Source organism: Mustela lutreola, chromosome 6, assembly GCF_030435805.1.
Source record: "Mustela lutreola isolate mMusLut2 chromosome 6, mMusLut2.pri, whole genome shotgun sequence".
Taxonomy (NCBI): Eukaryota; Metazoa; Chordata; class Mammalia; order Carnivora; family Mustelidae; genus Mustela; species Mustela lutreola.
Window position 1 is genome coordinate 69,730,736 of NC_081295.1, and position 25,912 is coordinate 69,756,647.

Below are 25,912 nucleotides of genomic sequence, written 5' to 3' on the forward strand. Positions count from 1 at the left end.
TATCTCCACTATACAGATGATGAAACAGAGACACTGAGCAGGGTAGTAACTTAATTAAGGCTCTATGTTTCCGAATTGGTAGAATCAGGATTTGAACTCAGTCTGATTCCAGGATCAACACTCTTAATTAACCCCTGTACTATAAGTCAGCTGTCCTCTCCAAATTTGGAAGTAGTGTTTGTTTTTTTACACTTGTATGAAAATGATTAGAAACTACCTCCTTCCTCTTTGGTTAGATTTCTGAGCAGAAAATCCTTTCCTTACAGTGATGCTTAAGACTCTTCCATGACAGTAACTAAAGTCTTTCTAAATCGAGCCTCTATATGAACTTGGGCAAGTCCCTTCACCTCAGTTATATCTCCTATCAGTTGAGGGGTGGGATCAGATTAACTGTAAGCACTAAAATCCTATGATTTTTTTCCACTAGATACTGCCTACTGTGTGAAGGTAACAGGTGCCTTTAGCAGATTTTTTTTATCCCAATTTCAAATTATTTGAATTAACATTTACTTTGATCTTGAAGCAATAATTTTTTTTATTTTCTTTAAAGGATCTGTTTGAACCACAGACTGCTTTGTTGAGATATGTATTGGAGCAGCCTTATTCCAGGGATATGGTCTGCAATATGCTAGGTTTAAATAAGCAGGTACTGTACTATGCTGGAAACCAAGTAAATTCTGCATAGAATCTGCACTATTCTTTTCTCTTTTCTTTGCTAGAGCTAACTGAGCAAAACAGTTAAGAACTATTCAGTGATTTTTTTTAATATATGGTTTTTTAAACAATGTATTGTTCCTACCATTTATATATTGCTTTAAAAATGTTTAAATTAAAAAGAAGATATTTTAAAAGTTGGTTTATTTTGCATTGCTTTTTTTTCTATAAGGCCAGTTTCAAGTATACCTTTTGCCAGAGAAACCTACACATGACTTAACCATAATTTTTTAATTTTTTTTTTGTTGTTGTTGTTGTTTGGGTGCCTATTTTTTAACCCTTGGTATCTTCAGCGTGGCCTGACTGCTGATTTTTTCCCCCCTTTTTGGTATATGTTTATTTTTGGTGGTTTAACATGTGGGAGGGTTTGTGCTGACTCTGGGTTCCTTGAGGCTGGCCTCATAGTCACTGTTTTGTCTTTTCTTTTTTTCTTCCTTTATTTTTGTTCTGTCCTGTCTTGTCCTGCCCATCCTCCAATGCTCTAGACCTTGAACATTGCTCAGGTATGTTCACAACCTTACTGTTGTATTGTGACTAACGATACGCTGGCCGCTTTGTAGCCACTGATTCCATTTAGAAAATACATGTATGGTCGGGGCTTGAAATTGGCAGGACCATGCTGAGACCAAGGCCACTAAAATGAATTTCTTCTTGGGATATGAGAGTTGTTTTTGGTGGATTGTTTTTGGTTTTGGTTTTTGGTGTTTGTTTTTTTATATTCTTTTTTTTTCTTTTTTCTTTTTTCTTTTTTTTTTTTTTTTAACAAAGAGACAACACCTGGCACACAATAACGCCTGTCACTTTTTGATGGGTTGTTTTTCCTTCCCACTCCATTTTACTTTTTTTTTTTTTTTTTTTTAAATACTTTAGGGCCAAAGCTCGCCTTGTGGAATTTTCAGAGATGGAAAGATGGATGGTGGCCTTTATCTTTCCAGATTATTAAAACATAAATAAATAACATCTATAAAAGTACTTATGTTGCTTTGCCTTAAAACAAAAACAAATTAAAAACAAAACAAAGAGGAAAAACTTTAATAGAGATGCATTATTTTAAAAGTTGGAGTGGTAAACTTTATGCAGGGAAGGTTTTTTTGGAAACATGGGGATTGACTAAGAAATGTCACACTCTTAGGTGACCCCACACCTGCTTGACAAACACCCTTCTTTGTCAGTCTTTGCCAGAAGTGTCCTCCTCCTAGAGTGGGCTCCTTGCAATTGAAGCTCACCTGTAGTGGGAGAAAAACACTGTGGCCAAACTTTATAAACCAAACTCTTATACGGTCCCAAGTCTGTTCCAGGACTTTTCACCTTTGAGATTTTAAACAAAATAGTGGTTCCAATTATTTTTGTTAAAAATTTTTGAGCCCAACATATTAAAATAGACCAGCTTTTTGATTTTAAAAAGACGTTCTTGTCTAGGTTATATAAAATAGCGTTACTGTTTGCAATACTATAGTGAAGGTTGTGCCAGTGCTTCCATTTATAAAGCCCTATTTTTAAGGACATATAGCTTGGCCATAAAACTTGCTCAGTGTTGAAACTTTGCATGCCAAACCTCACCCTAGTAGCAGTATCTCTTTTATTATTTTAAGTTTTTTCTTCTGACAAATTTACCAAGTTTCCTTGTTTGGACAAGCCTATGTACATGTGAAACTGAAACTGCTTCACACTACAGTATCTGACAGTTACTTCATATAACCTGTCAATTTAACATCTTAAATACCAAGTCATTAATACTGATCAACTTTCACTTGAGTTAGAGGTAAGTATTTAGTCAACTTTGAAAGAATGCTTCATGCTATGTCTTAAAACTAATTTTTGCAATGAACTTTAAGTCATATTTGACTCAATTTTTTTTACAGTTCGGTGGATAAATGTACCCGTGGTCATTCAAGCTGCGAGTACCTTCCCCCAGATATCCTTAGTTATCATTAGCTTTTTTCACTTGGGATGCAGCTCTTCTTAAAGTAGAAATTGACAAAACAATTCATAGAAGAGTATTTCTGATTTGATTATTTTAGTAACAAGTTTCAACCTAAAAAAAGTTTATGACTAAGACATAAATCCATAAAAAATAAAGTTTATAATGGAAATGCTGACAGAACATTATAAGTATTGGTCCCACTGTAAACATTGTCAAAAGCTCACAATTCATCAATAATTGTTTTGGTAGAAAACTCTGTAGTGAATGAACTTGTAGATGAAAGATATATGCTGAATTGACTTGATATATTATTTTTACCACCTAGAAAGTAGAGTAGAAAATGAGAATACAAAGTATAAATATATGATTAAAAATAAACAAATTATCTTATCACATCTTTTATCATTACAGAACTATATCCTGCACTATACTTTCTTATCCTTTCTCTAGCAATGCAATAATTTACTTAAAGCTTGAAACCTTTTAAGAGCTGTCCATATTGCATTTTCCAGTAGGAATTGGGCTATATTTTAATCTAAAGTCGGTCACATTCATAAAGTCATAAATAGCCCAGTTCTGTGACCATCAAGGTGGAGTGTTCACAGTGGAAGAATCCTGTTTTGTGTCTTTACACAACTTTGTGTTCTTTCTGCCAAATAAGAATATTACAAAACAGATGCTCCTCAAGCTCTTATGTGGTGGTGTGTAAACTTTGGCTACCCTGAGACAGTAAAGTACTAGACTAATCACTTGGTTATTTTTGAAAGGCACCATTGAAAGTGGTATTCACTGGCATAGGGTTCCAATTCTAATTGGCAGAGAATATGATAAATGGCATACAAAGGGATTTCTCTTCCCAACTTGTCCTGAATGGGTGTTGCTCTAAAATTGATTTCTAGCACTGAAATAATGATTTGAAATTAACTTAAGCCCACCTAACTACAATATGTTAAAGTTTTACCACAAAAGCAGTACCAGAACTATTAAATCAAAATTATCAGGGCCACTTAATATAGGATATGGTTATTTAGACTGAAAAGCATTACCATTTGTTGTTTGGAATAGTGGTGGGAAAGAATCAGGGTCATGAGTAGAGGTTAATGCTGGTGTCTCAGTTAATGCCTGTGCCTCATTTTCAGCTTTTACCAAAGCTGAAAAATAAGTTTCCAATGCAGTTTGAGCTATTATGCAGAAGTTAAATTGTTAAAATATTGAGCTTGGATTCTTATTGTTTAAACAGGTTTTAACTAAATTTGCATATAGATATGATGTAAACTAGCTAGTTTCACTTACATGCCTGTTGCCTTGAGGACTTAAATTTACAAAAGCTTCAGAAAGCACATGGTAAATAGCCATAGACAAAGCATCCAGTGGCCTACCAAATTACCATAGCCTAGTGATTGATACTTAATCTTCATTAGATTATTAAACTGCTTTACAAATTTTCATTTGTTCCACTTTATAAAATAATCTATGTGGTGGAGAATATTAATTTTAATGTACTTATTTTTTAGTGAAGTAAACTAAAGCTAAACTTACCTTCAAGTAGTTAACACAGATCATTTTATATTTCAGCGGGGGTTTTTCTTTTTTTTATTTTTATTTTTGTACTAATAAAATTGGCAAATAAACAAAGAACTAAGCTATCCCAAAACTCAGTTTGAGAAATATCCTTGGCTTTAACCAAAACACCTGGGAAACATAGAGTTAATCCTGATAGATGTTCTGCCACACTCAGACACCAGGGCATTGGATGCCATAGAGATTCCGGACTCATATAATTCTTAACAGAAAATTTAGAGGTAATTTAAGTTGTGATATGTATTGAAAGATCATCAGCTTTAACTGTAAATTTCCCAGTCCTTACTTTGTCAAAATCTTAATATTTTTGGTTTTCCTCTTTAAATCGTTAACTGTATGACTATTACAACACGGTTAAAGATATGTAGGTAAACATTTAGTTTTTTAAAATAAATAACTAATACTAAAAAGGAAAATTCCAAAACGACTCAGGTGCTAAAAACCAATTTTATTTAGTTTGTTCTTTTTTCCTGAAGTAGACTAACGGAAGACCATTGTGGATGGAGAAATAGATGACAAATTGGTTAGTTTCCAAAATAGAGGCAAATTCCCATCACTAATGAAAAATTCCTACTGGAAATCCTGGCTTTACTTCTTTTCACAAATTTTTCTGACTCTTGTATACTTTGAATGATTTCACTCTAAATTTGTGTTGTCTGACACATTTCTTAGGTTGTTGGTGGTTGGCAGAACTAGTGAATTTCAAGCCCTGTACACAGTAGTTTTGCATGCTGATTTAAGAAATAGTTTGTAGTGTTGTCTGTTGCACTTTGCTCTGCTTCATAATGATAATTACATTTGGAGGGAAAGTACTGTAGTCTCAACTGGTGGTGTTAATATTGCTATTTGTAAACTTGTAATGTGGTTGAACTGTGATCATGGCATTGTGTTTTTGGAAAAACTATGAAACAACCATTGATGCTTACTGTTTTGGATAGATGTTTGTTTTATTTGCATGCTTTAAGAAAGTGCAGCTATATTGGAGCTTTACAAGTTTGGAGCTGGCAAAGAGCATGCAAAAGAGGGGATGCTACTCATTATGTTTTGTTTTTTTTTTTTTCCAAATCCGTCCCCATTTTGCATTTTTTCCCTAAATTTGAAGAAATCATATCCCTTTTTCATGGCAAAAGACTAATAATCATGTCTAAAGTTTAGAGGGAAAGCATCTGTATTAGTAATTGCATTCACTAGAAAGACTTCCAACTGCCTGGCCATTAAGTCATATAACATATTTTATAAAAGAAATATGAAAATGGCTTAAAATATGGCTTAATATATTTCTTTTGGTAAAAGTATATTTTTTTAAATCACTTTTAAAAGCATAAATCTTTTTGCCTCTAGAAAGGGAAGTTGCATTTTCATTTTTAGTGTTTAAATTCAATTCTTTTTCTTGTTTTAGATTTTAAAAATAGTCTAATTTAAAATTAAAGCTGCATTATGTTTGGCTTCTAAGAAGGAAGAGCAGAGATTAACTTTGAGATCAGTTTTTTTGTAGAGGAAGTTTCCATTTCAGTATCAGGATCAGTAACACACATTGAAAAACAGATACTGAGTAATTGCAGCTATTTAGATACATCTCTGTATGTGAAGTTAGTACAAACTTGTGGTGGTTGCTTTAAAATACATAGATTCTCTCTGCTTTGTTTGCTTTCATCACAATATTTGATTCTCGAGATTCATGTTTTTTTATATTTTGAGTTAGAATGCAAAATTAATACTGCTAATCATCATTTCCTATGCTTTGTAAATTATCTTTTTTCAAAGGATAAATAACAAAATGTTCTATTGTGTAGTTCCCCTTGTCAAATTGAAACAATGACGTGTGATTGAAAGTCAAAAGTTAATAAGGAGTCTGTTTTCTATGAGATCTGGAAAGTAATTATTTTTATGGAACTTATCCTCTATGATAATGTAACATGATGCAGCTTTAATAGACTAAATCTAACCTTAACTCAACTTAAGTTCAACTTCATTCCATGCTTCTCAGCCTCTTGTTACAATTAATGTCCATTAACCAGTAACTTCTAAAACTAACCGGGAGGCTTTTGGAATACTGTATCTAATCTCTGCCCTACAGCACAAGCAGCGCTGCCCTGTGCTGGAGGACCAGTTGGTGGATCTGGTGGTTTATGCCATGGAGCGGTCCGAGACCGAGGAGAAGTTTGATGATGGCGGCACAAGCCAACTCCTATGGCAGCATCTCTCAAGTCAGCTCATTTTCTTTGTGCTTTTCCAATTTGCAAGTTTTCCACATATGGTCCTTTCTCTTCATCAGAAGGTAAGTACTAAATCTTTCATCAGAGTCAACTTCACCTGTTGATGAGTATGTTTTAGACTGATAATGGACTTTGCCTGGTGATTTCAGCAACAACAGAAGTTCTGAGCCCTAATTTCCGTTTTGTGCAGTACTTTTGTGGTTTCTAAACTTTTCACTTTCTTGTCACTATAAATATTGGTTTCAGTCATTTCTTCTACATATTCATAGTGCAAGGACCAGGGAATACAAAATGAAAAGGCTCCATGCTACCCTTAAGGAGCAGCTTACTGTTGGGAAGATATAAGAGTAAACAATTTGATTATAAATTAATATTTTATATAACAGAAGCATATTTTCCTGCAGTAGGTATGAAGAATAGTTCCTATTCAAGATGTCAGGTATGACTTTATCAGAGATCTTAAAGCTAGCACTTGAAGGACAAGTAGAAATTTGCCAAGAGGAAAAGATAAGAAAGTGTTTTCATTGCAATAAGATGACTATTTGGAAAAAGGTTAATGGGTGTGAGAACTAGAAAGAAAAATATAAACAGGAAAGTGTTGGTGAGATCAGGAAGGCGAGAAGGCAAGACCAGACATGGAAAACTTTATATGGCCACATATTTGTTCTAAAGGTGTTTAGATCCTCTTTGGAAGGCAAATGAGGGGAATGACATCATCATACACAAGTGGGAAGAATTACTGCTAATTGCCACATGTAGGTAGAGGGTGACATAAAGAGATGGAGGGGGACAAAATCAAAGACAAGGAAATTGTTAAGGGGGCCTTTGCAGTGATATGAGTGGGAGATGCTGATGGCCCAAACCAGAACAGAGAGGAGGAGTCCAAGACCAGATATGATGATAGAGGTATGCTGAGAATAGGACTTGGACATGGATAGGTAACAGAGGGAGTACAGGAGTCTAGGATCATTCGGTTGTTTCTACTTTGGCAGTGAATGAAAAAGTGGGACAATGAATCCAAAATAGAGACTACAAGTAGAAGAGTATGTTTGTGGAAAAGTTGGTTTTATTGTAAGATTTTAGACACGGTGAATGGAAATAAATGTTGTTATATTGTAACATCTCTACAACATGGATTATTTGGGGGAAACTTTTTTGTAAGCATTATTAAAATCCTTCCAGCCACCAGTTAGTTACCCCCACTGCCACTCCCATGATGTTTTATTTCTGTTACAATCTGCCGGAAACAAGAAATTGTTTTTGATAACAACTTCTTGAAGATTTAAAAAAAATTTTTTAAAGATTTTATTTATTTATTTGACAGAGAGAGAGAGATCACAAGTAGGCAAAGAGGCAGGCGGGGGGGTGCAGTAAGCAGGCTCCCTGCAGAGCAGAGAGCCCGATGCGAGGCTCGATCCCAGGACCCTGAGATCATGACCTGAGCAGAAGGCAGAGGGTTAACACACTGAGCCACCCAGGCACCCTGAAGATTTTAAATTTAAAAAAAAAAAAAAAAATCCTTTTGGTATCATGAGGTATTGCTTGTGTTAGATGAGCTATTTTATTTATTTTTTTTTTTTAAGATTTTATTTATTTATTTGTTAGAGAGAGAGGAGTGAGAGCAAGCACAGGCAGACAGAGTGGCAGGCAGAGGCAGAGGGAAAAGCAGGCTTCCTGCTGAGCAAGGAGCCCGATGTGGGACTCGATCCCAGGACGCCGCCGGGATCATGACCTGAGCTGAAGGCAGCTACTTAACCAACTGAGCCACCCAGGCATCCCTGATGAGCTATTTTAAGTAATTATCTCATATTAAACTTGATTCTCTTGGATGCATGGTCAACCTAGTCCTAATCCTATTTCTAAAACATTTAACTTTTGGTTTGCACAGCTGTTTTGGAAGTCAGGGAGGAAACATATATAGAATGTAAAAATAATTTAAAAGGCTTTGCTTGGTGTGTCTTGAGTTGAAACTAAATACTTTATAAATGCCAAAGCTAGATGCTAACTTTTGGACACCAGGGTTTCTCCTGGTTTTTGTTTTGTTTTGTTTTTCTTTAAATTTTACTACATCCATCTCTTTAACCAGCTGTGTAGATGTGTATTTAAACATCTTTTACAGTTAGCAGGGCGAGGACTGATTAAAGGCAGAGATCATCTAATGTGGGTTCTCCTGCAATTCATTTCTGGAAGTATTCAGAAAAATGCGCTAGCTGATTTTCTCCCTGTCATGAAGCTCTTTGACCTCCTATATCCAGAAAAAGAAGTAAGTTTTATAAAATAGTTAACAGTATGGTGATTGGATTATGTCTTATTTATATGTAGTGTGATTTTGTGAAAAGATCACTGGATTTGGAAGCTGAAAACCTGAGTTCTTTCCCAATTCTGTGACTAACCATAATTGGGATGGACATCAATCCCTCTTAACATTAGTTTACTCATATGTAAAGTGAAGAAATTGAACTAGATTATTTCTGAAGTTTATTTTAAATTACAGTTGAATATCTTATATAGCAAGCTCTTTCTCTACATTCTAAATAGGTTTACAGTTTTGAAAGCATTAAGCTGTTTTAATCGGTATACATTACTGAAAGATCAACTGACATCAGTATTAATATCTTTTTTGTTTGCCAGTTGAGTATGTTCCCCCTATTTTAATATATGAGTATTTGAGTAATCTATGGTATATTTTGATGATTGCCAGTTTTTTAAAATACATTTTGTTATGGAAATTTTAGATGCACTAAGAGGTAGAGTGAATAGAAAAATAAAGTATGTACTCATTACCAAGAAATATTTTTTGTTTTTTATTAGTTTCAGGTGTGTGTAATAGAATGATTCAACAATTCTATACATTACTCTGTGCTCATCATGATAAGTGTACTCTTTAATCCCCATTACCTAGTTCACCCATCCCCCTATCTACCTCCCCTCTGGTAACCATGTTTATTCTCTATAGTTAAGAGTATTTCTTGGTTTGTTTCTCTCTCTCTTTTTTTTTTATTTCTTTGCTCAGTTGTTTTGTTTCTTAAATTCCACATAGGAGTGAAATCCTGGAGTGGTATTTGTCTTTTCTAACTGACTTATTTCACTTAGCATTATACTCTCTAGCTCTATCCATGTTGTTGTAAATGACAAGATTTCAGTAGTTTTTATGACTGAATGATTTTCCATTTTATGTATACACACACACACACCATATCTTCTTCATTCCCTCTCTCAATGGACACTTGAGCTGTTTCCATAATTTGGCTGTTGTAGATAATGCTGCAATAAACATAGGGTGCATGCATTCTTTTGAATTTGTGTTTTTGTATTTTAATACCCAGTAGTGCATTCAATTACTGTATAATAGGGTAGTTCTATTTTTTTAATTTTCTGAAGAACCTCCATACTGTTTTCCATAGTAGCTGCATCAGATTGCATTCCCACCAGTAGTGCAAGAGCGTTCCTCTTTTTCCGCATCCTTACTGACACTTGTTTCTTGTGTTTTGAGTTTAGCCATTCTGATAGATGTGAGGGGATAGCTCATTGTAGTTTTAAGAAGTATCCTTGCTTCATCTTTCCACTCATAATTTTTGTTAACACTAGACAATTTTTTTTTTAAGATTGTATTTATTTATTTGACAGACAGAGATCACAAGTAGGCAGAAAGGCAGGCAGAGAGAGTGGGGGAAGCAGGCTCTCGGCTGAGTAGAGAGCCCAGTGTGGGGCTCCATCCCAGGACCCTGAGATCATGACCTGAGCCGAAGGCAGAGGCTTAACCCACTGAGCCACCCAGGCATCCCAACACTAGACAATTTTAAAGCAAATTGCAGACATCCATGTCCTTTCCCCCATCAGTATACAATATATGTTTATGTGTCATGTATATTATCATACTTATTTAGATTGTATATTTCTTAATTGTTAGATGTTCCTGAAAAGCATATATGTGACTTTTAGAAATTCTGTGTTTTCAGTATATTCATCACATTCAGTAAAATTTTATAATGTGTTTGTTTTTTAAAGAATGTAATTTTTAAATGATTGTGAATGCCTCATGACAGTAGGAAAATTCAGCTAAGCATCTTTGAATTTCTGTTAATTTCTTGGCAAGAAAAAATAATCCTGTCATTACATTTTTATTATTTTATAGCTGTTAGATCTTTTGATTTGTAGTATTGAATATTCAAAGAACAATTGAAGTTAAATTAATAAAGGATATTTTAAAAAGAGGTATATCAATAGTCGATTATTAGAATACATATAATTAGTTAATTCTTCTCTTTCCTATCATATGCCTATTGTTATTTTCCAGTATATCCCAGTTCCTGATATTAACAAACCCCAGTCAACTCATGCCTTTGCAATGACTTGCATTTGGATTCATCTCAATAGAAAAGCCCAAAATGACAACTCTAAGCTGCAGATTCCAATACCTCATTCCCTAAAGCTTCACCATGAGTAAGTAATTTGTAGCTTAACAGTTAATTTTTTTTTTAAAGATTTTATTTATTTATTTGACAGACAGAGATCACAGATAGGCAGAAGGCAGAAAGAGAGGAGGAAGCAGGCTACCTGCGGAGCAGAGAGCCCAATGTGGGGCTCGATCCCAGGACCCTGGGATCACGACCTGAGCCGAAGGCAGAGGCTTTAACCCACTGAGCCACCCAGGCGCCCCAGCAGTTAATTTTTTTAATTAATAAGTAGTGTATTATAGGCTAATCTTATTCTCAGTATTTGTATCAAGTATGGAAATCTTCCCACACGGACTGGGGGTAAAGGTGAATATTTAATGGGCAATGGCCTACCAAGAAAAATTGACCAATACCTGTATCAGAAAACAACTAGAAAATTTTTATATGTATGCAGACATATATATATTTAATTTCCAGGTCTGATTTTTGCTTTTACATATTTTACCTTAATTAAAGTTCTTATTTTCCAAAAGTATGTGAAAGTGTTTCAAAATTTCTTAAGTACTCAGGATCTGAGAATGATCTGACAGATGTCTTCACTCCCTGGGCAGCCAGGATTATTTGAGCTGCTCAGGCTGGTGTGCTCCCTTACACCATTTCCAGAGTTATGATTACCCAGAGAAGATTCCCTTGTTAGATAGACTTAGTTTTATTTTATTTATTTTATTTTATTTTATTTTTTAAAATATTTTATTTATTTATTTGACAGAGAGAGAGATCACAAGTAGGCAGAGAGGCAGGCAGAGACAGAGGGGGAAGCAGGCTCCCAGCTGAGCAGAGAGCCCGATGCGGGTCTCGATCCCAGGACCCTGTGATCATGACCTGAGCTGAAGGCAGAGGCTTAAACCACTGAGCCACCCAGGTGCCCCTTAGATAGACTTAGTTTTAGACAGTCACCGATGTTAGGAACACCTGAACTTCCCACCTAGAACTTCTGACAAGGACTGCCGAATCTCTTCATAGAAAACTGTAGGGTACGCAGACTTCACATTTCATTTGGCTTTCCCTTTATGAGATATTCCTTAATATGTTTTCACAGTGGCATCTATAATGATGCCACATTGTTGTACTTAACCAGATAGATAATAAATAGAAATCAAGTTCATGAACTTTTGAGTTATTTCTTCATTATCTGAATCTTCCATGTATGTAGTAATACTTAGCAAATATCCATTAATTGATAACTTGTGATTACTTAAGTTCTTTTTGAAATTCTACTCAAACTTTTCTGTTTCCACTCTGCATTTGGGGCAGAAACTGTAGAAATAAAGATAGTATTAGTAAATCATTTCATGAAATTAAATGTTTTTAAAGCACAGGCTTAACTTTCTGGAAATGATCTGCATTTTTTACTGTTTAATGGTACTTGAAATTTTAGGTTCCTACAGCAGAGTCTTAGAAATAAAAGTTTACAAATGAATGACTATAAGATTGCCTTGCTGTGTAATGCATACTCTACAAATTCAGAATGTTTTACATTACCCATGGGAGCTCTGGTAGAAACTATTTATGGAAATGGAATTATGAGAGTACCTCTTCCTGGAACAAGCTGTTTGGCTTCAGCATCTATTACTCCCCTACCCATGAACCTCCTGGATTCACTGACAGTTCATGCCAAAATGAGGTATGTTCTTTTTATTTGGTCCTGTATCAGGAAATTGATACCAGTGTAGTATAGGCTTTATTTCATGATTGTGTGTGTGTTTTATGGTCAGGTATATTTTTAAAAAAATGATTAGATTTATTTTATTACAAAAATAATATTTATTATAGGAATTCTGAAGTATACATATAAACCTCAAGAAAATATTACCATAATCTCTTCATGAGAAACGAGCATTATAAAATTTTTTGGTGTATGTTCTGAGGCTTTTTTTTTCCTCTATGTATAAATATATGCATTTATTTATTTATTTATTTATTTTTAAAGATTTTATTTATTTATTTATTTGACAGAGAGAGATCACAAGCAGGCAGAGAGGCAGGCAGAGAGAGAGGAGGAAGCAGGCTCCCTGCTGAGCAGAGAGCCCGATGCGGGACTCGATCCCAGGACCCTGAGATCATGACCTGAGCCGAAGGCAGCGGCGTAACCCACTGAGCCACCCAGGCGCCCAAATATATGCATTTAATGGTTGAGATTTTTCTTTTAACAAAATGGATTCTTACTGTGATATTTTTTTCTTTAAAAGATTTTATTTATTTACTTGAGAGAGAGTGATATCAGTGCGAGGAGAGGCAGAGAGAGAGGGAGAAGCAGACTCGCCATTGAGCAGGAAGCCAGATGCAGGATTTGATTCTAGGACCCTGAGATCAGTACCTGAGAAGAAGGCAGACACTTAATCAACTGAGCCACTCATGCGCCCTGCAGTACTCTTTCATAACCATCATTTCTCCATAAGGATCTGTCAAACAACTCTTTCCAGATGTTTTTTAAAAAAATGTCTGTTTTTAATTTCTGTGAAGAAGTCTTTTGTGTGGCTATATGTGGTTACTTAGCCAGTTCCACATTGTTGGACATGAATTATTTTCAGGGTCTTAGTATTATAATGATGTCTAAACTACCTTTAAGACTGTCTTTGCACCTACCTATAAAACCTACCTATATTTCTATTCAATAATTTGCTGGAAGTAGAATTGCTGAGTCCAGGGATGCGAAAATTGTAATGCCTATACTATATTGATTATAAACAGGGATGATTTTAGAATTGACATTATCGTTTTTTAAAAAGACAGAAATAGCTCTGTTGGTTGTGATTCTAGAACTCAAGTACCCCTAAGAGCCAAGCTGATGATGTAGGTGAGTCCCACATGCTGCTGAGTGAAAGAGAGGCAGATATTCATGCACATGCAAGTATGTGTATCTAGAAGGAATTGACGCTGACTGAAGCGTGCAAGGCTTACCTCGTGGTGTTGCCATTTTAGCTCATTTCTATAATGTAAGAATGTAGACTAGAGAGAGGAGGAAGCAGGCTCCCTGCTGAGCAGAGGGCCCAATGCGGGGCTCCATCCCAGGACCCTGAGATCATGACCTGAGCCAAAGGCAGAGGCTTTAACCCACTGAGCTACCCAGGCACCCCAGAAATCCAGATTTTTATTTCTAGTCTTTTAGCTGTTAAGTATTGGCTCAGAGTTTAGACATTCTGTAGATACAAGAGAATGCATTTGTGGGACATCGGTTCTAGAAGAATCATACTCTTTCTAATGGTAAATGTTGTCATGGCATTATACATGTGCTTTACCTGCTGTGTGCCAGAGTTGAGTTTGGATCTTAGCAGTGATTTTTTTAAGTAATTCTGTAATAAAAGTCATTTAATTTCTCAAATAGTTTTAGTTACATATTTGAAAAAGAAAACCAGACTAAAACTATTTATACATGCTCTTTTTGTTTAAATGATTTTGGGGTTTTTGGTTTGTGTGTGTTTTAGTCTTTTTTTTTTTTTTAATTCAAGTATGTTTTTATGAGTCATACCCAAATTTTGCTTTTGTGTGAGCAAAGGGATCCTGATGCACATTGAAAGCACCATGAAAACCAGAATTAGTCTCAATGCATCACTATCAAGTGTCCTGCACAACTTAAATATTAAAATGGAACTCGTGCATTTCATGTATTTAAGTTTAGATATATACCAGATTCTTTATGAGTAACTGCTTATCTATTTCAAAAATATGGATTTTTTCTTTTCTTTTGTTTTTCCTCAGCCTTATCCATAGCATTGCTACCAGAGTGATAAAACTTGCTCATGCAAAATCCAGCGTGGCCTTGGCTCCAGCCCTAGTGGAAACTTACAGTCGTTTATTGGTGTATATGGAAATAGAGTCCTTGGGCATCAAAGGATTTATCAGTAAGACAGGACTTTTCTGGTGTTTATAACCATTAACACATTCATTAGTTCAGCAGGGATTCTTTTAGGCCCTGGGGATACAATAGTGGGCAAATGTCATTGCTGTCATAGAGATTACCTGCTAATGAGGGAGACAGAAAAATAAATGAAGTATGGAATATGTCAGATGATAGGTTTTATGGAGAAAAACCAAGCAAAAAAGAGGGGTAAGAGTGTGAGAGTCAGGAGAGTGAGTTGTACTTTAAAGTTATGATAAGAAAGGGGTATAGTTCACGTATTGCATGGATCCCTGGATGTGGTGCATATACAATGAATTTTGGAACACTGAAAAGAAAATAAAATGAAATTTTAAAAGGGGTATTTTGTTAAGTGCTTGGGATACAGTGAGCTAGACAGACATGGTCCCTATTCTCATGCAAGAATGTGTGGTCCCATGTGCTGCTTCTGCTGGTTTGGCCCTGGGGCTATATCTGACTGGCAAAGTTTTCTGCATTTCAGTAGATAGCTTATAGTGTCTGTTAATTGTTATGCAGTTCTAAATAATAGATACTTTCTAATATAGAAGTGTTTTTCTGTTTCATGGTAATTACAACTTTTTAGTTATAGTTTAGTGTAATTTTAATTTGAACATAATTACTTTTCTTCCCAGATAATTGAGGGTTGAATACAGCTTTTTTGGGAGAGGAAAGAATAAGAGTGGGTGTCATGCAATATGTATGTTAAAAAATGATCCTCATGCTTCAGAAGATTGGGAATATTAATGTTATGAAAGTAATTTAAAAAACAACTGATAAGTGAGGAAGGGTAATTTTTTTTCATATGTTGTCTCATTTTTTTCAGATGAGCTTGAGTACCATTTATCATAGTCCAACAAAAAAAGAAAAAAGCAAACTTGGTATTCTAATTAGGATATGGATTTTTTTTCCTTACCATTAAGGAAAAATTAATGGAGAAAATTTAATGGAGAAAAAGTGTGTATGTGTGTGTTCATGATCAAATCTTGACACAGATTTTACTCCATGTGACTTTTCTTCAATGTCTTTTAAACATAGCTTTTATAATTGGTACCTTAAATTGTCTTGTTCCTCGAGGTCAACTTTTGCCTACTGTTTTCAAGTCCCATGCTTGGGGGATCTTACACACACTTCTTGAGATGTTCAGCTACCGGATGCACCACATCCAGCCGCATTACAGGGTGCAGCTCCTGAGCCATCTTCATACTCTAGCTGCCGTTGCACAAACCAACCAGAACCAGCTCCATCTCTGGTGAGTTCTGGGATGACGGTCTTTCCCTAAGATTTCTTAGAAACTGTGTTGGACATGGGGAACTTAATCCCTTATAGTATTTGTATTCATATGTCATAAATCTCCTCTGCTTCTAGGATATTTTATTTCCAATACAGAAGAAATAGAGAACAGCTTTTTTTTTTTTTTTTTTAAGATTTTATTTATTTATTTTGAGAGAAGACAGTGAGAGAGAGCATGAGAGGCAAGAAGGTCAGAGGGAGAAGCAGACTCCCCATGGAGCTGGGAGCCTGATGCGGGACTCGATCCCGGGGCTCCGGGACCGTGACCTAAGCCAAAGGCAGTTGCTTAACCAACTGAGCCACCCAGGCGCCCGAGGACAGCTTTTTAAATAGGAAGTTATTAAGGTAATTCAGGCCTCGTCTGGTGATCTTTGGCCTGAGAATGAGTACTTCCAAGGCCTTTGACAAAATGTTCCAGTTTATTCCTTTAGAATATTGGATTTAGGGGCGCCTGGGTGGCTCAGTGGGTTAAGCCACTGCCTTCGGCTTAGGTCATGATCTCAGGGTCCTGGGATCAAGCCCCACATCAGGCTCTCTGCTCAGTGGGGAACCCGCTTCCCCCCCCCTCTCTGCTTGCCCCTCTGCCTACTTGTGATCTCTCTCTCTGTCAAATTAAAAACAAAAAATTTTAAAAATTAAAAAAAAAAAAGAATATTTGATTTAAATACATTTCAGATTATGGTTAAATTATCATGTCACTTTGATTTAGCTTTAAGTGAAAATATATTTTCAGATTGAAAAATGTGATTTTTGAAATGTTATATATCCAGGTGAAATTTTGTAATCCTATAAGCTATGAGCTACCTTTTTCAAATGAGTAGTGTTAGATGGTTTTGCTATAAAATTTGGCAACTCGGTATGTATTTATTTATTTATTTATTTTGGCATCTCAGGTTTTTAAAACTAAACAAAGCTCATTCTCACACAAAGGAGGAGGGTGTTTTTTTTAATCAAAGAACAGAAATTCATGGTTTTCATGTTTTTCCATTTACTCAATCTAAAATTAGATTTAAATCTATAATTCTGAAACTTTATATGTAACTTAACTTTTTCATTTCTTTTTTTTCCCACCTTTCAGTGTTGAGAGCACCGCACTTAGGCTTATAACAGCATTAGGGAGCTCGGAGGTCCAGCCACAGTTCACACGCTTCCTAAGTGATCCCAAAACAGTGCTGTCCGCAGAATCCGAGGAGCTGAACCGAGCCTTGATATTGACCTTAGCTAGAGCAACTCACGTAACAGGTACAGTGAATATGATGGTTACCACTGACAAAAACAGATGAATTAGAGCATGCAGTGTCCCTACTGATTATTAAGGGGATAACATACTGAAAAGACCCATTTCATTTGTTTGGAAAAAATAATGCTTGTTTTAATACTTTCACCAGTTTAGTCATTAATGTAGGTTCTTCTGTGTACTCTTATTTTAACTGAATTGAGCTTCAGTTTTCAGCCATTTTACATCATTTTTAGGTAGTGGTTCTTGAGGTTTTTGGTCTCAGGACCACTTTACACTCTTAAAAATAAAAAATGAAATTCCCAAAGATTTTCTATTTATATGGATTTTATCTATCAATATTTACTTTATTAGATACTAAGATAGACACTTTAAAAAATTTTTTACATTTAAATTCAATTTAGGTAATATACAATGTATTATTAGTTGGATGCTTTTTTAATGTTTTTTGACTCACTTAAAAATAATAAACTTAATATATATTAACATAAATGGCATATTTTTGTGAATAATAAACTGTATATTCTCCAGACAAAACTTTAATGAGAAGAGGCACCATTGTTTCACATTTTTTGCATCTCTCTTTAATACCTGTTGTAAAAGAAGCTTTGCTGGATTCTCATATTTACTTCTACATATCATCTACTGTAATATGTTATTTTAGAAATAAAAAAAAATATGGCCCTATACAGGTAAGAGGTTTTAGGGGAGGAGTGTTTTAATGGCCTTTTCCAATAATTGTGAATATTCTCTGATGTCACAAAAAATTGGACAAGTGATGGTTTCTCAAACATTAGTTGCAGCATAGAATCCAAAGTTCTATCAGTGACCTTTGTGTACTCTTACTTTATAATCCTGTGATCTCTTTTGCACACCTAGTGGATTTTTTAAGTTCATGTATATTTTGGGGTACCTGAGTGGCTCAGTGGGTTAAGGCCTCTGCCTTCAGCTCAGGTCATGATCCCAGGGTCCTGAGATCGAGCCCCACATTGGGCTCTCTGCTCAGCAGGGAGCCTGCTTCCCTTCCTCTCTCTGCCTGCTTCTCTGCCTACTTGTAATCTCTGTCTGTCGAATAAATAAATCTTTAAAAAAAAAAAAAAACGTGTATTTTATAACTTCATGAATTAGTTTTTGGAAAGCTTTGGTTTACTGTGTTACGTAGATCTTATAAATGTGGGCACACTTCACTATGCAGTATCTTAAAATCACATTTGTTAATATCGCTGCACATTTTATTAGGAAAATCATTAAGTTTTGGAAAACTATAAGGCTTATAGTAGTGGATACAGGTTTTCCAAAATTTTGATTCTTCACTGGAAAAGTCAAATTTTATCATTGGCAAAAGATGTTGTCATTTGTTTTCCTTGAAGTAACAAGTTCCCTTTGTTAATTTTCAAGAAAATTTCTGCTTAATGCCCAAATCCGAATAACTGTAGTTTTCTGTCAGATGTTCTTTCAAATAAAAGTGGAATTCCAATAAAAAAAAGGAGCTAACTTAACTCAATATTCCACACATGATCTTAGCCAAAAGGCCATTAAGAGATTTAACTGAATATTTAAACAAAATTGCAAGTATTTTTCCTTAAGATACCCATCATCTTTTGAAGGGTAGCTAAGACACTTTATGCATATTTCCATTTCTATCATAACATAAAATTAGATGTACTTAAGGGATAAGATACATTCCTTTCACTACTTCAAGGATATTATTGAATAAAACTGGCACTTCCCCTCTATAGCCCCTCTCTCCTATGAGAGCGTAGTGAAGATTACAGTGGCTGTTAGTATAGTCTGGTGCCACTGTTTGAATGTTCTAGGGGCCAGCAGTTTTATTTACCATTCCCTTTTCTCCATCAGTGCACATATCAACAGAGAAAAAGGTTAGTACTATCTTCTTATTACTTTAATAGTTTTGACCTCATCAAATCCTTGAAAGGATATATTGGGGACCCACAGAATCTGCAGATCATACTTTGAAAACTGCTGTTTTAAAGAAGTAGTTTTTGAATTTAGTAACCTCAAATACATTTGTGTGAACTATCTTATTTTACATAAATTAACCTTCTTGATTTAGAGAGTTAAAGTCTGTAGCTATTTCAACCACTAGAAAAGATACTTTCTTAATTCTGTTTCCTTGGCTCAAGAAAGTGGTGATACCTCATTGTCAGAGTGAACTACATGAGCAGTCATGGAGGGCCTGTATCACTGTTAGACCACTGGTGCTCTGTAACCTTAAAAAAAAAAAAAAAATTGCAGGGGCACCTGGGTGACCCAGTCAGTTAAGTGTCCAACTCTTGGTCTCAGCTCAGGTCTTGATCTTAGGGTTATGAGTTCAATTCCCATGTTGGGCTCCACACTGGACATGGAGCCTACTTAAAAAAAAAAAAAAAAAAAAGATTGCAATATCTTTTGTCTTCTTTTCATAAATTGTGCTCATATTTACTAATTAATCATTCAAATTATTTATAAACTAAGAGAACGAAAGTTTAAATTGAATATAACTAGTTAAGCAGTGAGCGTATTGCTATGCAATTCAATGGGTGTACATAATTGTTACTTTCCTTATGATATCACTTATAAATTGTGGGTCATTTATATCTGGATTACATCTATTTGTTTATGTTTAGATTTTTTTACAGGCTCTGATTCAATTCAAGGAACTTGGTGTAAAGACATTCTTCAGACCATCATGAGTTTTACTCCTCATAATTGGGCATCACACACTCTTAGCTGTTTTCCAGGCCCACTACAGGTAATTTGGTCTTAATTACATATTGAATGTATACAAAGTCATTTTTCCATTTAATATATATGAAATCATTCTTCCCCATTAACTCATTTCTTCCCACTTAGTGTTATTCTAGAGAGCTTGTTTAAGTGATTTCCAAAGGAAATTAGCTTATATTTCCTTTTTAAAAAATCTTTGCTATTCCATAGTCTCTTGAGTTGTTCCCTCTCCTACTCCAGAACTAAATATATTCCTAAAAATAAAGTTTTTGTTTTATCTTATTAGTTAACAGTTTAGGAATCTTGTGAGAATTAACACATTACCTGAAAAAATGTGTCTCTCTCTTAGAATTGAAATAGGGAGAAATACAGCTTAAGAGAGCCTCACAGAATACACATTGTTACACTTGACTGAATTTTTTTTTTTTAAAGATTTTATTTATTTATTTGAGAGAGAGACAGTGAGAGAGAGCATGAGCGAGGAGAAGGTCAGAGAGCGAAGCAGACTCCCCATGGAGCTGGGAGCCCGATGTGGGACTCGATCCCAGGACCCTGAGATCATGACCTGAGCCTAAGGCAGTCGTCCAACCAACTGAGCCACCCAGGCGTCCCTGAATTTTTTTTTTAATCACACAGAAAAACTATTAACTTGGCTTTTATGATATGGAGAAAGGAAAACCTCATTTGTCCTCTACTTTTCAGAGAAAAGTTTAAGCGCCATGAGTAGTTCTCAAACTTACCAGAATTACCTAGAGGGCTTGTTCAGATAGACTGCTGAACTTAGAATTCAGTTAGGTCTAGAATGGGGCCCAAGTCTACATTTCTTACAGGTCCCAGGTGATACTGATACTGATGGTCTGAGGTAGTATAATGGATTTTCCTTATAGAGATAACAAAATATGTAACGAAAATGTACATACATTTCTTTCTTTCTTTCTTTCTTTTTCAAAGATGAACAGATCATCAGATGATTGAGGAGGCTCTGAATTCAGGCTGCTTGGAATTTCTGCTTAGGAAATCTAGGAAAGGAATTTTTGAGATAATCTCCTCAAGCCTGTGTATTTTCCCATTATAGAAATTCAGGTCTTGATTACTAAGTTGCTTGAGGTCACACAAAGTTTATTAGTATCAGAATCAAGCCTAGAACTGGTTTCTTGACAATATAGCGAGTGCTCTTCTTTTTAATATAACCCTTGACGTAAACTTCTGATCTTCCTTTTAGGCATTCTTCAAGCAAAATAATGTACCTCAGGAAAGCCGTTTTAATCTGAAAAAAAATGTGGAGGAGGAATATAGGAAGTGGAAGTCAATGACCAATGAAAATGACATCATTACCCACTTCTCTATGCAAGGCTCTCCTCCTCTCTTCCTTTGTCTTCTCTGGAAAATGCTCTTAGAAACAGATCATATTAATCAAATTGGCTATAGGTAAGCCAGAAACCTAGATCTGCATTCCATTTGACAAACTGTTATACCATATAGCAATATAACTTATTTTTTACTCTTTGTTTTCTAGAGTATTAGAAAGAATTGGAGCCAGGGCCCTGGTAGCCCATGTGAGAACATTTGCAGATTTCTTAGTATATGAGTTCTCTACATCAGCTGGGGGTCAGCAACTCAACAAATGCATTGAAATTCTTAATGACATGGTATGGAAGTATAACATTGTTACACTGGACAGATTAATTCTCTGCCTGGTAAGAATATGCTTATTTGAGAATAAGTTTCTAAGCTGCTTCATTCTCTTTTGGATCAAGGTGTGCTACTGACAGGTCTTGCGCTAATCTAGCTATATTGCTTCTAAGGATTTAATGAAATTATACTATTATCAAGCATTGCTATCACTTCCCTAAGGAACTAGAGATTTCCCATTGTCTTTATTCATTCATTCAGCAAGTGTGTATTAAATTTCTACTGTGTTCTATGCATAGAAAATATATAAATAAATAAGACAGTCATGGTCCTGGCCTTGTGATACTGTAAAAGTACAAGCAATTAGCCCCTGAGTTGAATTCCAAAGGCTGCCACTAGAGGCAGAAAGTGGTTTAAAAAAAAAAAAAATCATTGTATTTTTTTGCAGAGTGCTAATAATCATTACTCTACACTTTGGCAACCATATTCAGAACTGAATATTTCTCATAGCCACTCAATATTCCCCATATTATTTTTCCTCTTCACTTGATGTCTATTTCAGGCAAAATTTTAAGAGAAGACACAGAACCAGGCTGGAAAATGCTACTTTTTAAAAACTATAATGACGATGTTTGGAGTGACTTAGTTGATTAACCTCTTAGCTGTGAAACACAAATATAAGTATGGTTATGATATAGTAGGAGAAATGAGCTAAATCTATAAATCAGTAAAATAGAAGGCTAAGATAGAGGTGTAAGGAAAATATTGCCTGCCAACAATAAGAGACCATCTCTATCTAGGTGAGAGATCTTGGAGGATGGATTGAATTTCAACCAAAAAAGAGGGACATTTTGGTGATGCAACATGGGGGCTTAAGTGGGTAGGAGAAGAATAAATGAAACAAGATGGGATTGGGAGGGAGACAAACCATAAGTGACTCTTAATCTCACAAAACAAACTGAGGGTTGCTGGGGGGAGGGGGTTTGGGAGAAGGGGGTGGGATTATGGACAGTGGGGAGGGTATGTGCTTTGGTGGGTGCTGTGAAGTGTGTAAACCTGGTGATTCACAGACCTGTACCCCTGGGGATAAAAATATATGTTTATAAAAAATTAAAAATTAATAAAAAAAAAAAGAGGGACATTTTGGGCAAAAGCAATGGTGAGAACCAAAAATGGGCAAGAAAGTCAAATATGTTTAGGGAATTCTGAACAGTTGGTTAGGGGTAGACTAGACATATAATAAAATTCTAATAATAGTGAGATATTACTATATTCACATATAGACTATCTAGTAGCAGACCCATGCTTTTGCACAGGTCAGACATTTTAATACCATTTTTCTGTTGTTCTTCAAAGGCCATGCGTAGTCATGAAGGAAATGAAGCCCAGGTTTGTTATTTCATAATTCAGTTGCTATTACTCAAACCAAATGATTTTAGAAATCGAGTAAGTGACTTTGTGAAAGAAAATTCTCCAGAACACTGGCTACAGAATGACTGGCACACCAAGCACATGAGTTATCACAAGGTACTAATTCAGTTCAGTGCTTCAGTGAATCTTGTTTATGCTGTTCTTAGGAATTTGGCTAATTGGTTTGGCTGTTTTCTCTTTGGTTCTCTGTTTTCCCTCTAATCTATATAGAAGGAAATTAGCTCTCTAAACTGCCTCAAGGTTCTAGAGTAGCTCTTTGTTAGGAATTTATTGAAAGTGCAGTTTTAGTAGATGTGAATAGTTACAAAATGAAAGGGTTATTACAAATTCTTTTTACATAAATCTCTTTTGCTATGTCTTTGGGATAATATTTTTTCAAGTAAAGCACTCTAGATTTATTTCTTTGCATTGTAAAAACAAAAATGTTTTCATATTCTTTTAAAAATGACAAGTTTATTTAGCTTTATTTTTTTAAGAGAATAGAAAAAGATGTCCTGAACTTTTGCCATTTATTCACTTCCATAGAAATACCCTGAGAAACTGTATTTTGAGGGCCTGGCGGAGCAGGTTGATCCTCCTGTGCAGATCCAGTCTCCCTATCTACCCATCTATTTTGGAAATGTGTGTCTTCGATTTCTCCCAGTATTTGATATAGTCATCCACAGATTTTTAGAGTTGCTTCCAGTTTCCAAATCACTGGAAACTCTACTAGATCACCTTGGTGGCTTATATAAATTTCACGGTAAGCTTTTTCAAATTATAATTCCATCTAATAACTCAATAAACAAAAGTAGTCTGGACATGACCATATGGGTAATCATGGTTTAAACATTATATTTTAATTGTTTTTCAATAAAAGTGTTTTGACAATAGTGCTATATAGTGATGCTGTGAAGTATAAAATAGTTGACATAAAAATATGAATAGGTAGGTCATGGCAAATGTATTAAATAGCAGAAATAAAAGTGATATGCAAGAGATGACCCCTTTTACATAGAGTGTGATTAGTTGCCAAATAAGTGGAGAAGGAGAATGGTATGATATGAGCTCAGAAGAGACTGATGTGACTTTGAACTAACTCAGCAGGCTTCCTAGATGATAGGATTCAAGCTGTTGATGTATGTGATTTATATAAACAGGCAGAAAAAGAGAACACTCTAGACAGAAGGAATCCTTTGGAAAAATCACAGCATTTTGAAGACAGTCTCCTCGTTGGCTAAATTGAGAATTTAAACTTTGTACCCACCTATAAATCACCTTCAGTGCCAGGCTGAGAAGTTTTGATCTTATAACCTGCAGATAAAAAGCATTACTTGAGAAAGATAAATCTAATTGTAGTTGGCAGCATGTTTCGGAAAGAAGAAGCAATTTCAAAGACTTCCGTCAAAAAATTCAGTTATATGATTAGTACCTGAACAGCTATGATAATATTGGAAATAAGGAAGGGACAGATAGTCAAGGAAGAAGGAACAGGGCTTGATTAGCTGCTCATGGAGAGACTATAGAAAAGAAGATGTCAAAGACAACTGTGAAGCTTTAAACCAGGTGACTGGAGAATGGTGGAGTCAGCCACAGGAGCATGAAAGGCCTGGAGCAGCAACTGTGGGGACAAAGTAAATTTCTCTGGGGGGCAGTTCTTCTCAGTCCTTTGTCTAGATATCGTCCTCCTAACCAGAAGTCTGAATTGCATTTTAGCACTACAGAAGAGGTATGAAGTTCAAGCAAGCATTCCTTTCAAAAAATTTTTTGAAGGGGCGGGAGAATTAGGTAACATCCACATGGTAGAGAGGGGTATGCAGTGAAAAGTAGTTAACTCCATCATGATCTCTAGCTGCCCAGTTTCTTTTTCTGTAGGAGACCACTGTTACCAGTTTCTTGTGTATCCTTCCTTAGATATCCTGGGGTTAGTTTTTTTTCCCCCACAAATAATATAGGATATACACATTGTTCTGCATGTTGTGTTCAATGCCTTTATAATGTGTTAGGATTGATTATTTTGTATCAGTACCTAAAAAACTCATTCGTGCCACACATGCCATGATTTACCTTGTTTTGACCATTTGGACTATTTGAATCTTTCTGCTAGTATAAGCAGCATTGCAGTGGATATTCCTTTATGTGCCATGTATATATTATTAGAAGCTTTCTGCCTTGTCCTAAAATAAAAATACTCATTGTATGCCATTGCCCAGCATGTGAAATAGTTTCATGAGTTTCTGAGCTATTTTTTGGTAATCTTGAAAACAGAGGGTTAGTTTTTCATTGTGGGTAACCAGATTGACATTGTGATAATGTGTTTTCTTCTTGGCAGATCGCCCCGTGACTTATTTGTATAATACTCTGCACTATTATGAAATGCATCTGAGAGAACGCCCACATCTCAAGAGAAAGCTTGTCCATGCCATCATTGGCTCACTCAAGGATAATCGACCACAAGGCTGGTGTCTAAGTGACACATACCTAAAGTGTGGCATGAATGCACGGGAAGAAAATCCTTGGGTCCCAGATGACTCCTACTATTGCAGATTGATTGGCAGACTAGTAGATAATATCCTTTTCATTGTGATTTTTCCAGACCCTTCAGAAATAACTAAATGTTGATTTGTGAGAATACATATTATCCTTTCAAGGTAATATTTTTATATATTCCAAAACTTCAGTTCTTTTTTGCAATTATTTTTATTTTTACTTTTGTAAAGATTTTGAAAGCTTAAATTAGCATCAGGTTAGCTGCCTGATAGGCACACATTCACTTCATTAAATTTTATATCTAAAAAATAGACCTAATGAGGCTGTTTCAAAGAAAAAAATTATATTCCTAAAAAAAAATACTCTGTATTATAG

At 35.3% G+C, this 25,912-nt stretch overlaps 1 protein-coding gene across 2 annotated transcripts in view; it reads left to right on the forward strand.

The window, feature by feature from the left end:
• Nucleotides 1–25,912, forward strand: part of MED23 (mediator complex subunit 23) — a 44,651-nt gene that overhangs the window by 10,311 nt on the left and 8,428 nt on the right. Inside the window, exons 10-24 of one of the 2 annotated variants that reach the window (XM_059177534.1) lie at nucleotides 551–646; nucleotides 1,200–1,217; nucleotides 6,297–6,497; nucleotides 8,555–8,698; nucleotides 10,733–10,878; nucleotides 12,271–12,516; nucleotides 14,592–14,734; nucleotides 15,826–16,000; nucleotides 17,120–17,283; nucleotides 19,906–20,030; nucleotides 21,228–21,433; nucleotides 21,522–21,702; nucleotides 22,994–23,164; nucleotides 23,594–23,810; nucleotides 25,380–25,616. In XM_059177534.1, coding sequence (XP_059033517.1) covers nucleotides 551–646; nucleotides 1,200–1,217; nucleotides 6,297–6,497; nucleotides 8,555–8,698; nucleotides 10,733–10,878; nucleotides 12,271–12,516; nucleotides 14,592–14,734; nucleotides 15,826–16,000; nucleotides 17,120–17,283; nucleotides 19,906–20,030; nucleotides 21,228–21,433; nucleotides 21,522–21,702; nucleotides 22,994–23,164; nucleotides 23,594–23,810; nucleotides 25,380–25,616 — 2,470 coding nt within the window. The remainder of the gene's footprint in view (nucleotides 1–550; nucleotides 647–1,199; nucleotides 1,218–6,296; nucleotides 6,498–8,554; nucleotides 8,699–10,732; nucleotides 10,879–12,270; nucleotides 12,517–14,591; nucleotides 14,735–15,825; nucleotides 16,001–17,119; nucleotides 17,284–19,905; nucleotides 20,031–21,227; nucleotides 21,434–21,521; nucleotides 21,703–22,993; nucleotides 23,165–23,593; nucleotides 23,811–25,379; nucleotides 25,617–25,912) is intronic. The other variant, XM_059177535.1, reaches the window with a different exon arrangement.